Source organism: Carassius gibelio, chromosome B1 (assembly GCF_023724105.1).
Source record: "Carassius gibelio isolate Cgi1373 ecotype wild population from Czech Republic chromosome B1, carGib1.2-hapl.c, whole genome shotgun sequence".
In the NCBI taxonomy this organism is placed as follows: Eukaryota; Metazoa; Chordata; class Actinopteri; order Cypriniformes; family Cyprinidae; genus Carassius; species Carassius gibelio.
This window is the reverse complement of record NC_068396.1, coordinates 31069747-31083390: the sequence shown is the minus strand read 5'-3', so window position 1 is coordinate 31083390 and position 13644 is coordinate 31069747. Positions and strand designations below refer to the sequence as shown.

General features: G+C 36.8%; 1 protein-coding gene across 1 annotated transcript; it reads left to right on the top strand.

The window, feature by feature from the left end:
* Positions 1 to 405: 405 nt before the first annotated feature.
* Positions 406 to 13566, top strand: LOC127949239 (zinc finger protein 330). Its single transcript, XM_052546278.1, has 10 exons — positions 406 to 719; positions 960 to 1086; positions 7903 to 7922; positions 8009 to 8079; positions 8580 to 8656; positions 11461 to 11587; positions 12582 to 12686; positions 12765 to 12811; positions 12885 to 13002; positions 13141 to 13566. The coding sequence occupies exons 2-10, from the start codon at positions 967 to 969 to the stop codon at positions 13401 to 13403; spliced, it is 948 nt and encodes a 315-aa protein (XP_052402238.1). The 5' UTR covers positions 406 to 719; positions 960 to 966; the 3' UTR covers positions 13404 to 13566.
* Positions 13567 to 13644: the final 78 nt, after the last annotated feature.

Here is a 13644-nt window from a genome sequence, read left to right as displayed (position 1 = left end):
ATGCAAATGTTGCCAGATATTCTTAAAAAACATGGACCCTTGAGGAAAAATGCAGTTGTTCAAGAATATATCAATGCAACGCTATATTAAGCAAGGGACTCAAAGAGCGTGATTAATAAATAAATCGGATTAATTAAAAACACACACACACATACGCACACACACACACACACACACATATATATACACTAACAACGTAAATACATTGAACAATCTCTAGACGTTTTCATTTTTTTGCAGTTTTTTTATACTTTGATTTTATTACTACTAGCTTATATTTGTCAAATATTTATGAGAAAATATATGCAACACTTGAATGATTCTTCCGTTAATTTATTACTTATCGCATATCGAAAAGAGGCAACGTGAAAACTTATTGAAGTGATTTGGTAGAATATCTGGCAACCGCTTCATCACGCACAGGGCAGAACATGTGCGTTGCCCTCCTCTGTGATGGAGTGGGACTACATCTCCTGCAATTCATTTACATTTACATATATATGGGTTTTACTATATAGAGATATTTTAATACAATTTTTCTGCATCCGCTTATACTCCACAAACAGTTCCACCACGCAAAAGACACCTGTTAGTAGATGTTAGTGGAACTGATAACAGCGTCACTTCAGTTTCCTTCCGGAACGGTTTACTGTTACACACGCACCGGGATCAGCTGTGATCAACTGCCTGTTTTCTACGCGATTAAACCTTTAATCTGGGTATGTTTCCTATGAAAAACGAGGTCGATTATATGTTATTGAGCTGCGACGAAAATCAGACGTTTTCGTAAAAGTAACTGTTAAGCTGAGTTGTATATTAAAGTCATTAATGAGCTCATGTGAGTTCAGTGGGAATTAGCAGCGCGGAGTCGCACTTTGTCAAGCGAACATCACGGTGTGTTTTATATGCAATCCATTACATGTGTCACATATTTGTGTTCTGTCTCTGTGATATTGGAGGTGGAAGATGCCTAAGAAAAAGACTGGCGCTCGTAAGAAGGCAGAGAACCGAAAGGAGCGAGAGAAACAGATTCGAGCCAATAAAGACGTTGTTGATGTGGCCAAACACCCATGCAATGCATCCATGGTAAGAGTCATCTATAGCATTCATACTGTACCATATTGACGGATTACGTATAACACACATACATATATATTCCACAAGACACATTTTCAACATAATATTGCATATTATGTTAGATATCTGAATCTGGATATTCTGAAGAAAATGAAATGATCGAAAGCATGTGGCCTTTTTTTCTTTACAGTATATTTGATGATATTGTAATAGTGGCTGGGAGCATCATTATAAATGTACTGTCTTGTTCTATAAATGATTTCTTATATGTTACTTTTTATTTAAAAAATGCTAATCTTTGGTGAATCACTTTTATTTGTATTCTCATAATATTAGCACATACTCCATGTGGTTAGATTCTATGCATTTGCAAATTTTATCCTAAAATCTCAATCCTGTTACATTCAGTCCTGTTGCTCATATACTCATCTGTCCCATACTTGTATATAAATCTCAATCCTGTTGCTTTCAGTCCTATATACATCTGAATCCTGTTACTTTCAGTCCTATATACATCTCAGTCCTGTTACTTTCAGTCCTGTTACTCCTATACTCATCTGCCCCATACTTGTATATACATCTCAATCCTGTCACTTTCAGTCCTATATACATCTCTAGGGCTGAAACGATTCCTCGATTACAAAAAATGATCGAGGCAAATTCCTCTGCCTCGAAGCCTCTTTTAATTTATTTTAAATCTCACGTCAGGTTCTTTCGCAATGATTTTTTAATATGACACATTGCGTTTACGTCACCCACAAAGTGGAAGGAGACGCAAGCGCTGCATCCGAGATCGTATACTGCAAGGAGTCAGCAGTGTTTTGATTAGAGCGCGCGGGCAAACGTGAAGAGAACGTCGTGGCGTGTGTCCATTGCAAGATAGAGCTGGCATACAACAACTAGGGCCATATGATTTCCGCGATGCAGAAAACGCTGAGGGAATCGCGGAATCCAGTCATAAAAACGGAGTTTAACAGTTTAATGTGGAATGGCACGAAATTTGACAAATTGTGAATGAATTAATCAAAAATAGGTCATTGCACTTACATCAAATCAAATATGGACTAATATCTGTAAATATTAAGCCGGAACAGTCTATTTAAATATGAATCCTGCATGTTCTGTGTGTCTCTGTTAATGAATGGAGCAGAAGCGCGAGTTCCTTTATCACACACACTGAAGCGCGCGTGCTGTTTCACTAAATAAGGATGTGAACACATGAACAACATCTCCAGAACTGCACTGACAGAGTGTGAGTCACTTCATGAGCATTTGACCGTTGTCACATCACAATACAAAGAACTGTAAAGGTACGTCGACCCGTCAAAATAAAAGTCCGTTTTTTTTAAGGTTTAATCACACTACATTTCTTCCATGTTTTATTTTTAATAGTAAATCCCCTTTGTTTACCAAAAAGTTAAGGTTGCTTAATTTTTAATAATTAAAAGATAAATTAAATTAATGTTTTATGTGTTTAATGTTTAATGTGCATCTCAGAAAATGCTTTATTTTAAACCCCAACTGAATGGCACTTAAATGAACTTAATTCATCTGTCAACTTTATTGTCATTGTTCACATTACGAGTACAGACAGAGAAACAATGGGTAATAATTAAATGTTTATTTTTTATGTATGCAATGCATTTTATGCATTTAAAAAGTAAAAAAAAAATTCTAAAAAAGGAAACTTATTTGTTCATTTTAAGAGCCCCAGGAGTCTTATTTTCTCTCGCATAAATAATATTGCACTTTAATTAAGCAAAAACACATTTTATCCGATTACTCGATTAATCGATGGAATTTTTGGTAGAATACTCGATTACTAAAATATTCGATAGCTACAGCCCTATACATCTCAATCCTGTCACTTTCAGTCCTATATACATCTCAATCCTGTCACTTTCAGTCCTATATACATCTCAATCCTGTTACTTTCAGTCCTATATACATCTCAGTCCAGTTACCTTCAGTCCTATATACATCTCAAACCTGTCACTTTCAGTCCTATATACATCTCAATCCTGTTACATTCAAGCCTATATACATCTCAGTCCTGTTACATTCAGTCCTGTTGCTCATATACTCATCTGTCCCATACTTGTATATAAATCTCAATCCTGTTGCTTTCAGTCCTATATACATCTCAATCCTGTTGCTTTCAGTCCTATATACATCTCAATCCTGTTGCTTTCAGTCCTATATACATCTCAATCCTGTTACTTTCAGTCCTATATACATCTCAGTCCTGTTACATTCAGTCCTGTTGCTCATATACTCATCTAATACTTGTATATATATCTCAAACCTGTCACTTTCAGTCCTATATACATCTCAATCCTGTTACTTTCAATCCTATATACATCTCAGTCCTGTTACATTCAGTCCTGTTGCTCATATACTCATCTGTCCCATACTTGTATATACATCTCAAACCTGTCACTTTCAGTCCTATATACATCTCAGTCCAGTTACTTTCAGTCCTATATACATCTCAGTCCAGTTACTTTCAGTCCTATATACATCTCAATCCTGTTACTTTCAGTCCTATATACATCTCAATCCTGTTACTTTCAGTCCTATATACATCTCAATCCTGTTACTTTCAGTCCTATATACATCTCAATCCTGTTACTTTCAGTCCTGTTACTCATATACTCATTTGTCCCATACTTGTATATACATCTCAAACTTGTTACTTTCAGTCCTATATACATCTCAGTCCTGTTACTTTCAGTCCTATATACATCTCAGTCCAGTTACTTTCAGTCCTATATACATCTCAGTCCAGTTACTTTCTGTCCTATATACATCTCAATCCTGTTACTTTCAGTCATATATACATCTCAATCCTGTTACTTTCAGTCCTGTTACTCATATACTCATTTGTCCCATACTTGTATATACATCTCAATCCTGTTACTTTCAGTCCTATATACATCTCAATCCTGTTACTTTCAGTCCTATATACATCTCAATCCTGTTACTTTCAAGCCTATATACATCTCAGTCCAGTTACATTCAGTCCTGTTGCTCATATACTCATCTGTCCCATACTTGTATATACATCTCAAACCTGTCACTTTCAGTCCTATATACATCTCAATCCTGTTACTCTCAGTCCTATATACATCTCAGTCCAGTTACTTTCAGTCCTATATACATCTCAGTCCAGTTACTTTCAGTCCTATATACATCTCAGTCCAGTTACTTTCAGTCCTAAATACATCTTGGTCCTGTTACTTTCAGTCCTGTTACTCATATACTCATTTGTCCCATACTTGTATATACATCTCAATCCTGTTACTTTCAGTCCTATATACATCTCAATCCTGTTACTTTTAGTCCTTTATACATCTCAATCCTGTTACTTTCAGTCCTATATATTTATCAATCCTGTTACTTTCAGTCCTATATACATCTCAGTCCTGTTACTTTCAAGCCTATATACATCTCAGTCCTGTTACTTTCAAGCCTATATACATCTCAGTCCTGTTACATTCAGTCCTGTTGCTCATATACTCATTTATCACAAACTTATCCCATATATATAGTAACTCAGTGAAAATAACAGGAGTGAGTAGTGTAATCACATTTATTAATGTAAATATTACGATACATCCATATTAATCTAGATACATTTGAAAATGCATCTTTTTTTTTTTTAAGATTTTGGCCTCCTATTCACAGTGAGACAATGCTTTTTCCCCAGAGATAACCTATGGTTGTTTCTGCATTGCTGTTTTATATTAAATTTCTGCAAGTATGACAGAAAATGCACTTATGTCCAGTGGCAATTATGTATTTGACTAGTATATGGAATGCCGTTTGAGCTGCACGAAACAATATTCACAGAAAAACTGAAAAGATACATTTAAGTTTATTACTTTTAATAGCAATTTTTGAATATTTAAAATATACATTTTTGTTATTTTTATAATTTCATAATCTGTCCTCTAACCCTAAAAAAAAACCTCTGCAGACCATTAGATTTAAAATAGAAACATGATTTGGCCTTTTTATTTTTATTTTTTTTATTTTTTTTTAAGCAGTGACATCAGCTCACTGGTCAGTGTTCAACACTTTCACTATAAGGCAGTGTGGGCGTTAACACCTCACATGTGTAGTCTCAAACCTGTACACTAATATAATGGATACTCATTCCTGTTACCCAGTTTCATTCCTGTTACTAAAGAGTTTTTTCTTTAAAAAGATATTTTGTAAATTAAGTTTGGTCCATAATTGATCCCATCGTTAAATAAATTGCATCTTAGAAAAATTATAAGCTTGATGTTTGAGTTGACTTTAAAATTAATTTGCATTCAAATGTGGATTTTTATTTTAAATTCCGTAGTAAGCTCTAGTGATGGGCACATTCGAACACTGCTTCACAAAGCATTTAAAATATTTGTTTCAAATTAGTGTTTTGGAGGCGTATCAAATCGTCCAGGTCACGAAATTTTAGCAAACAAAGTTTTGTTACGTCACACTTTTTGAAACACCCCCTGGTGGTGAACTTTTTGGTTCACCACCAGGGGGTGTTCATCTCAAAATGAACCCATGAACTACTTCTGGTTGCCCAGTTAATCATGTGACATTAAAACACACAACATTTTTCTCTAAAAATGAAGAAACCACTCTGGTGGACATTCCTGCAGTAAGCATGCCAAATGCACGCTCCTTCAAAACTTGCAACATCTGTGGCATTGTGCTGTGTGATAAAACTACAGTGGCCTTTTATTGTGGCCAGCCTAAGGCACACCTGAGACATGCTGTCTTATCAGCATCTTGATATGACACACCTGTGAGGTGGATGGATTATCTCGGCAAAGGAGAAGTGATCACTAACACAGATTTAGACATTTGTGAACAATATTTGAGAAAAATAAGCCTTTTGCGTACATAGAAAAAGTCAGCTCATGAAAAACAGAGGCAAAAACAAAAGTGTTGCGTTTATAATCATCAACGGCATTAGATCAATGGGATTTTTTGTGCAATGCAAATAAGGATGGACGATATATCACATGCAATTGTCAAACACATTTCGTCAGTAAAGCCGATTCCCTGATTAGCGCTAAGTCGCCATCACCTGCTTTCAAATGGAGTGGCATTTAATAGACAGAGCCGTAGATCACTGACAAGCTACGCAATATCACGTTCCTTATCGAAGGCGATTCGTCTTGAAAGGCCAATTTAAAATATTGGTACAATAAATCAAGTGCACAAAGTCAGTATTTTGTTTAGGCATTATTTGTGGCATTTGATAAATTATATTGTGAGATTTGTCTAAAATGTGTGCATTTTTGCGCCAATGCATTGTTAAAGGATCACTGTGTCGTGTAATATTCCCATATAAACTAACAGACAATTAAAAAATTTTGCTATAGTAAAATTAGCTAATTCATGAGATCAATAGATCCTTTTTAAACCTCTTTTTTGAGTTTAATGCATCCTTATAGAGGTGTCGACATGCTGAATCAATTAAATTACTTTTAACAGCACTTAATGGAAACAGGGTCATTCACATAGAGGACAGAGCGTCACATTATTTAAAGGGGAACTTCATGCGTTAATGAGTAGCAAAGGATTAAGTAGCTGCATTGATTACATTTATGCCACTGATCAGGAAGGGTTTTATAGGGTTGACTGAAATATTGCAATAACTGACACTTTAAATCAATGTTTCAAGCAACGACAAAACAATTGAACAAAAAACAGATAAATAAAAAAAGTAGCCATTGATCTCTAAACATGTATCCAAATCCAAATGTAATAAAATCAATTTGTATGATTTATGTGCAAATTATGTGCAATGTATTAACTACTAGGGATTGTTACATAGGGTCATACAGGCATAGTGGCAACAAACTATTACAGCTAATGAATTGTGCAAAATATTTATCTTGACAGTCAATTTACAAATAATGCATTCAGATTTGTGGACCTCACAGTGTGCTGAATCTCCACAAATTAGTGTTGTTGCTACGATAACCAATTTGAATGTGATCAGAAACTGGTTCCTGAAAAGAATGTATTATTGCAACATTCTTTCCCAAGATAACAGCTCTGAGTTTTCTCCTACAATGCCTGAAGAGTTTAGAAACACCTGGTAAGAGATCAGAGACCATTCCTTCATGCAGAATCTCTCCAGATCCTTCAGATTCACAGCTCCATGTTGGTGCTTCTTCTCTTCAGTTCACCCCAGTCTTCATTTATAGGGCTCAGGTCAGACGACTGGGACGGCCATGGCAGAAGAAACTAGGTCACTGCTCAGTGGCCCATTTTTGTGTTGATTTCACAAGATGTCCAGGACCTCCTGTAGAAGGACATGCAACAACATTGAAAGATCCAGCAGTATTTTAAACCCTGGATATGGGGTACTTTTTATCCCTGTTTGTACTAAACCCATCTGGTTTGTTTGCTGCTCAAAGGTATTTTTTATTATTTTCATCTGACCCCAGAAGCCAGTCCCATTTGAAGTCCCAGTCGTGTCTGAGAACTGAACAAGCTAGAGTTTGTTTTAGGATAAGTGAGGATGTTTTCCGTTAAACCTTCCCGAACAACATGTAGTGATGTAGGGGCTCTTTGATTCTTTTTATTTTTTTTAGGCTTTCTGACCCCAAGGCTCGACTAATCTCTGTAATTTTCCAGCTGTGATCCTTTGAGAGTCTTTAGCAAACTCTCCTCCTCACTGTGTATCAGGACGATAAAGACACATGTTCTCTTCCAGCCGGATTTGTAACATCTTTAATTGATTGGAACCCTTTAATTATTTATTACATTAATCCACAGACCTAACCTTTTTCTCCATTTTCTTTTACATTTTAGGAATGTGATAAGTGTCAAAGGTAATTTTACTTTATTATACATTCAGAATTGTTACATTACCTTGTACCTTTCCATAATATTTCATAGAGTTATTATCTGTTGGCAGGCGACAAAAGAACAGGGCGTTCTGCTATTTCTGCGCTTCAGTGCAGAAACTTCCCATGTGTGCACAGTGTGGTGAGATGAACTTCCTCCTTCTGAACCCCAACATGCCCTCCGAACTCATTATAACTGACCCTCGTTGTTTCCCCCCTGTTAAAGTCTCTGGGAAATAACTTGCATGTTGTTAAGTTTGATATTAGATGACAACTTGGTCAGTGCAATAAAGCAGATAGCGATAACATACTGCTCTCAAACACATAAATAACTAATGATAACAATACAATGGAATCTGCCACTCTGGAATAGAGCTCTGCTGTTCAGTTTGCAGGCGAAGGGCCGTGTCTGACATTATAAGCAAAGAAAAAACAACTTTGTAATATGATCCACTTAAGTATGCAAAGGGAGTTGAACTTTTCTGTGAAATGTGCCAAGTGCATCATAAAATAAATAGACACTGGACTGAGATAAATCACGATTGATTTGCTTCTGAAAGAGAAGTAATACATTTCTATAATATTAAGCAGTTTTAGTCTTCTATTTGATATATTTATGCTGTTATTTTTCTTTATTCCAAGGCAAAACTAAATGTATGAAGGCTTCAGACTGTGTCATAAAACATCCTGGTGTTCACAGCACTGGAATGGGCATGGTGGTAAGTACAAACATCTCCATAAATGGCTTCTGTTTTATACCCGTTATGCTAGAAATATCTGTTTTGGGGCAGATAGCCAAAAAACTGTCTTAAAGAAGCTTAGTATGCAAATAGATAGGTTTATATAGGTTATGCACAAAAATTCCAATCCAAGTAATTTTCTTACATGATTTATATCCAGCTTCTTCAGTGACTTCAGAATGAAAGTGTGTTCATTAAACATTATGTAACTTCTGACTGTAGTTGCCGAGAGTTCACCTTTTTCTTACATACCATGGTGTTTTGCAGAAATGATGGGAGTATCTTCCATTAAAATGTAATCAGTCAGCAACTGCCAATATGAAATACTAAAAGTATGCCAAAAACTGTAGGTACAGTGAGGTAACATTTTTCCATCACTCCTCGAACTATCAACAGACCCTAAACAACAACCCTAAAAGCTCAAATGAATGACTCTTTCAGAAGAAATATTTGGAATGCGTTAAATATTACCGTTTAAATATGTAGTAACATGAAATTATTTATGGATGTTTAATAGTGCTCTCCCTCATTTTGACAGATCAGTGTTCTATTTCCCAGATTTATATCATCATATTGAATATTCCAGTAAACACAGCTAATAAGGATTGTAAGTGAAAAAGGGTAGAAAAGTGTATTTTAAACTGCCTTGTGGCACGATTTAGAGGGGAAAAACGTTACATAAAATCTACATTTCAATGGAAAAGGGAAGCGGGTACACCGCTAGAGGACTGTGAAGAGATTTCTCACAGATATCATTTGGTTGTTTCCCTGACAGATAATAATAGAGCGTGATGGATGTTATACTGCTTGGGGATTATTTGTAGCACAGTCGTTTGGTTGTCATTTTAAGTAAAAGGTTCCCCTAACCAGATATGCCACCAATGTGGTGGCCTTTTAATTACAGTTCGGTTTCTTTTACAGTGCATATTTGTACTGGTTATTTTATGTCATGGCACAAATGGTTCAGAAAGTGAAGTTAGCTCTAGGGACATTTAGTTCATTTTTTGTTTCTATTTCAGGGAAACTCCGTATTTTTGAGGGTCAATAAAAATGAGCTCAGTGTCAGCTTTTACAGTATTGTTCAAAATAATAGCAGTACAATGTGACTAACCAGAATAATCAAGGTTTTTCGTATATTTTTTTATTGCTACGTGGCAAACAAGTTACCAGTAGGTTCAGTAGATTCTCAGAAAACAAATGAGACCCAGCATTCATGATATGCACGCTCTTAAGGCTGTGCAATTGGGCAATTAGTTGAATTAGTTGAAAGGGGTGTGTTCAAAAAAATAGCAGTGTGGCATTCAATCACTGAGGTCATCAATTTTGTGAAGAAACAGGTGTGAATCAGGTGGCCCCTATTTAAGGATGAAGCCAACACTTGTTGAACATGCATTTGAAAGCTGAGGAAAATGGGTCGTTCAAGACATTGTTCAGAAGAACAGCGTACTTTGATTAAAAAGTTGATTAGAGAGGGGAAAACCTATAAAGAGGTGCAAAAAATGATAGGCTGTTCAGCTAAAATGATCTCCAATGCCTTAAAATGGAGAGCAAAACCAGAGAGACGTGGAAGAAAACGGAAGACAACCATCAAAATGGATAGAAGAATAACCAGAATGGCAAAGGCTCAGCCAATGATCACCTCCAGGATGATCAAAGACAGTCTGGAGTTACCTGTAAGTACTGTGACAGTTAGAAGACGTCTGTGTGAAGCTAATCTATTTTCAAGAATCCCCCGCAAAGTCCCTCTGTTAAAAAAAAGGCATGTGCAGAAGAGGTTACAATTTGCCAAAGAACACATCAACTGGCCTAAAGAGAAATGGAGGAACATTTTGTGGACTGATGAGAGTAAAATTGTTCTTTTTGGGTCCAAGGGCCACAGGCAGTTTGTGAGACGACCCCCAAACTCTGAATTCAAGCCACAGTACACAGTGAAGACAGTGAAGCATGGAGGTGCAAGCATCATGATATGGGCATGTTTCTCCTACTATGGTGTTGGGCCTATTTATCGCATACCAGGGATCATGGATCAGTTTGCATATGTTATAATACTTGAAGAGGTCATGTTGCCCTATGCTGAAGAGGACATGCCCTTGAAATGGTTGTTTCAACAAGACAATGACCCAAAACACACTAGTAAACGGGCAAAGTCTTGGTTCCAAACCAACAAAATTAATGTTATGGAGTGGCCAGCCCAATCTCCAGACCTTAATCCAATTGAGAACTTGTGGGGTGATATCAAAAATGCTGTTTCTGAAGCAAAACCAAGAAATGTGAATGAATTGTGGAATGTTGTTAAAGAATCATGGAGTGGAATAACAGCTGAGAGGTGCCACAAGTTGGTTGACTCCATGCCACACAGATGTCAAGCAGTTTTAAAAAACTGTGGTCGTACAACTAAATATTAGTTTAGTGATTCACAGGATTGCTAAATCCCAGAAAAAAAAAATGTTTGTACAAAATAGTTTTGAGTTTGTACAGTCAAAGGTAGACACTGCTATTTTTTTGAACACACCCCTTTCAACTAATTGCCCAATTGCACAGCCTTAAGAGCGTGCATATCATGAATGCTGGGTCTTGTTTGTTTTCTGGCAATCTACTGAACCTACTGGTAACTTGTTTGCCACGTAGCAATAAAAAATATACTAAAAACCTTGATTATTCTGGTTAGTCACATTGTACTGCTATTATTTTGAACAATACTGTAGGTTCCTCTTATTGTAGTCGGGGGTCTCTTGGGATTGTACTGATGACGGAAGAATCTGTTGTGTATTTGTGTGCTATAGGGAGCCATATGTGACTTCTGTGAGGCCTGGGTTTGCCATGGAAGGAAGTGCTTGAGCACACATGCATGCTCCTGCCCTCTTTCTGACGCAGACTGCATCGAGTGTGACCGCAGCGTTTGGGAACATGGTAAACAGCAAGCATTACCATCATGTTACAAATAATAGGAGTTTTGGGAGTTTTTTCACACTTTATCTTAAGGTCCAATTCTCACTATTAACTCACCATTAACTATGACTTTTGCCTCAATTAGCTTCTAATTTGCTGCTTATTATTAGTTTATAAGGTAGTTGTTAAGTTTAGGGTATTGGGTAGGATTATGCATGTCATGCATTATATGTACTTTATAAGCACTAATGAACAGCCAATATGTTAATAATAGGCATGCTAATAAGCAACTAGTTATTAGTGAGAATTGGACCCTATACTAAAGTGTTACCGAGTTTTGTAATCCGATTACTTTTTTTCCAGTAACTAGTGATGCATTACTTTTAAATTTACAATTTACTTTTTTAAATGAGTGATACAAGTTACTTTGTAGGGCTGGGCGATATATCTAACGATATGATCATGCACATCTAGGCAGTAAATCTGGTTCCGCGATTACAGCTAAATCACCATCACCTGCTTTTGAATGGAGCAGCATTTAATAGACAGAGCCGTAGATCGCTGACAAGCTACGCAATATCGCGTTCATTATCGGAGGTGATTTATCTGCGATAATGAACGCGATATTGCGTAGCTTGTCAGTGATCTACGGCTCTGTCTATTAAATGCCACTCCAATTATAAGCAGGTGATGCCGATTTTAGCGGTGATCACGGAAGCAGCTTTACTGATTAGATGCGCACGATCATATCGTTAGTTATATCGCCCAGCCCTATTATTTTGTTTTCTTGAGTCTTAATCATTTCACTTTTAGTGTGAAAGGACATTTGACAGTTGCCAAAAATATAACTTTTGAGGTTTTTGTTATTAAATAAACAAATAAGCAAGTCCATCCCAGTGGACAAAAAGTAACACGAAGTAATATAATGCATTACTTTCCATAAAGAGTAACGCAATATTGCTTTTCCCAACACTGGTTACCTTCATCTAAATCCTGTTTGTTGTGTAATGTACAGGTGGACGCATTTTCCGCTGCTCTTTTTGTGACAACTTCCTGTGCGAGGATGATCAGTTCGAACACCAGGCGAGCTGTCAGGTTCTGGAAGCAGAGACGTATAAATGTACGTCTATCTGATTTCCAATGTTTTTCCGAATATTCCCAAAATGTTCAAGTTTATTGACTTTTGCCCCAATTTCAGGTTTATCTTGCAATCGTCTCGGTCAGCATTCTTGTCTCCGATGCAAGGTAAGGATTTTCAGCAGTCTGATTTGTTTGTGTCTGTCTCATATTGTGAGGACAAACTGTGCTGTTTTTGTAGGCATGTTTCTGTGATGATCACGCTCGAAGCAAAGTGTTCAAGCAGGAGAAAGGCAAGGCTCCCCCGTGCCCTAAGTGTGGACATGAAACTCAGGAGACCAAGGATCTCAGCATGTCCAGTGAGTGCCATCTACTATTACAGTCTTGTACTATTAGTACAGTCTTAGATTGTGAACTTTATTCATTATAGAAATGTTAAAACCCACAGTAAACTAATAAAAAAGACAAAAACAAAGTAGCATTGTTTGTTCTTTCAGCCCGAACACACAAATTTGGCCGGCAGAGTGGTGCTGATGAAGATGATTATGGTGCGTCTGGATACAGCTCCTACTGGAAAAATCTGGAATCCGGAGGGGGCTACAAAGACGAGGAGGAAGACGACCTTGATGATGATTATGATGAAGAGGACGAGGATGAAGATGATGATGACGACGATGAGGAGGAGGAGGAGGAAGATGACCCAAAGGTGGAGGACTCTCTCTCCAATCTGAGTTTGGGAGCAAGTGGAAAGACCCAATAAAAATGCAGTTTGGAGATGGGATTCAGATATTATAGGTGACACCTGAAAACGTGTCAGATATTTGGCCTTTTACCAAAGGTTTCCAGCATTGCATTGATATGAATGTGTGCATAAATGTCTGCCTTTTTGAAGTTTAAATATATCTGAAGAAATGCTTTTAAAAGTCAGTTGTTTTGTGTATTTATTTATTGAGATTTGTATGCCTCTTCAGATGACAATATTTTAGACCAGACGCAGCTTC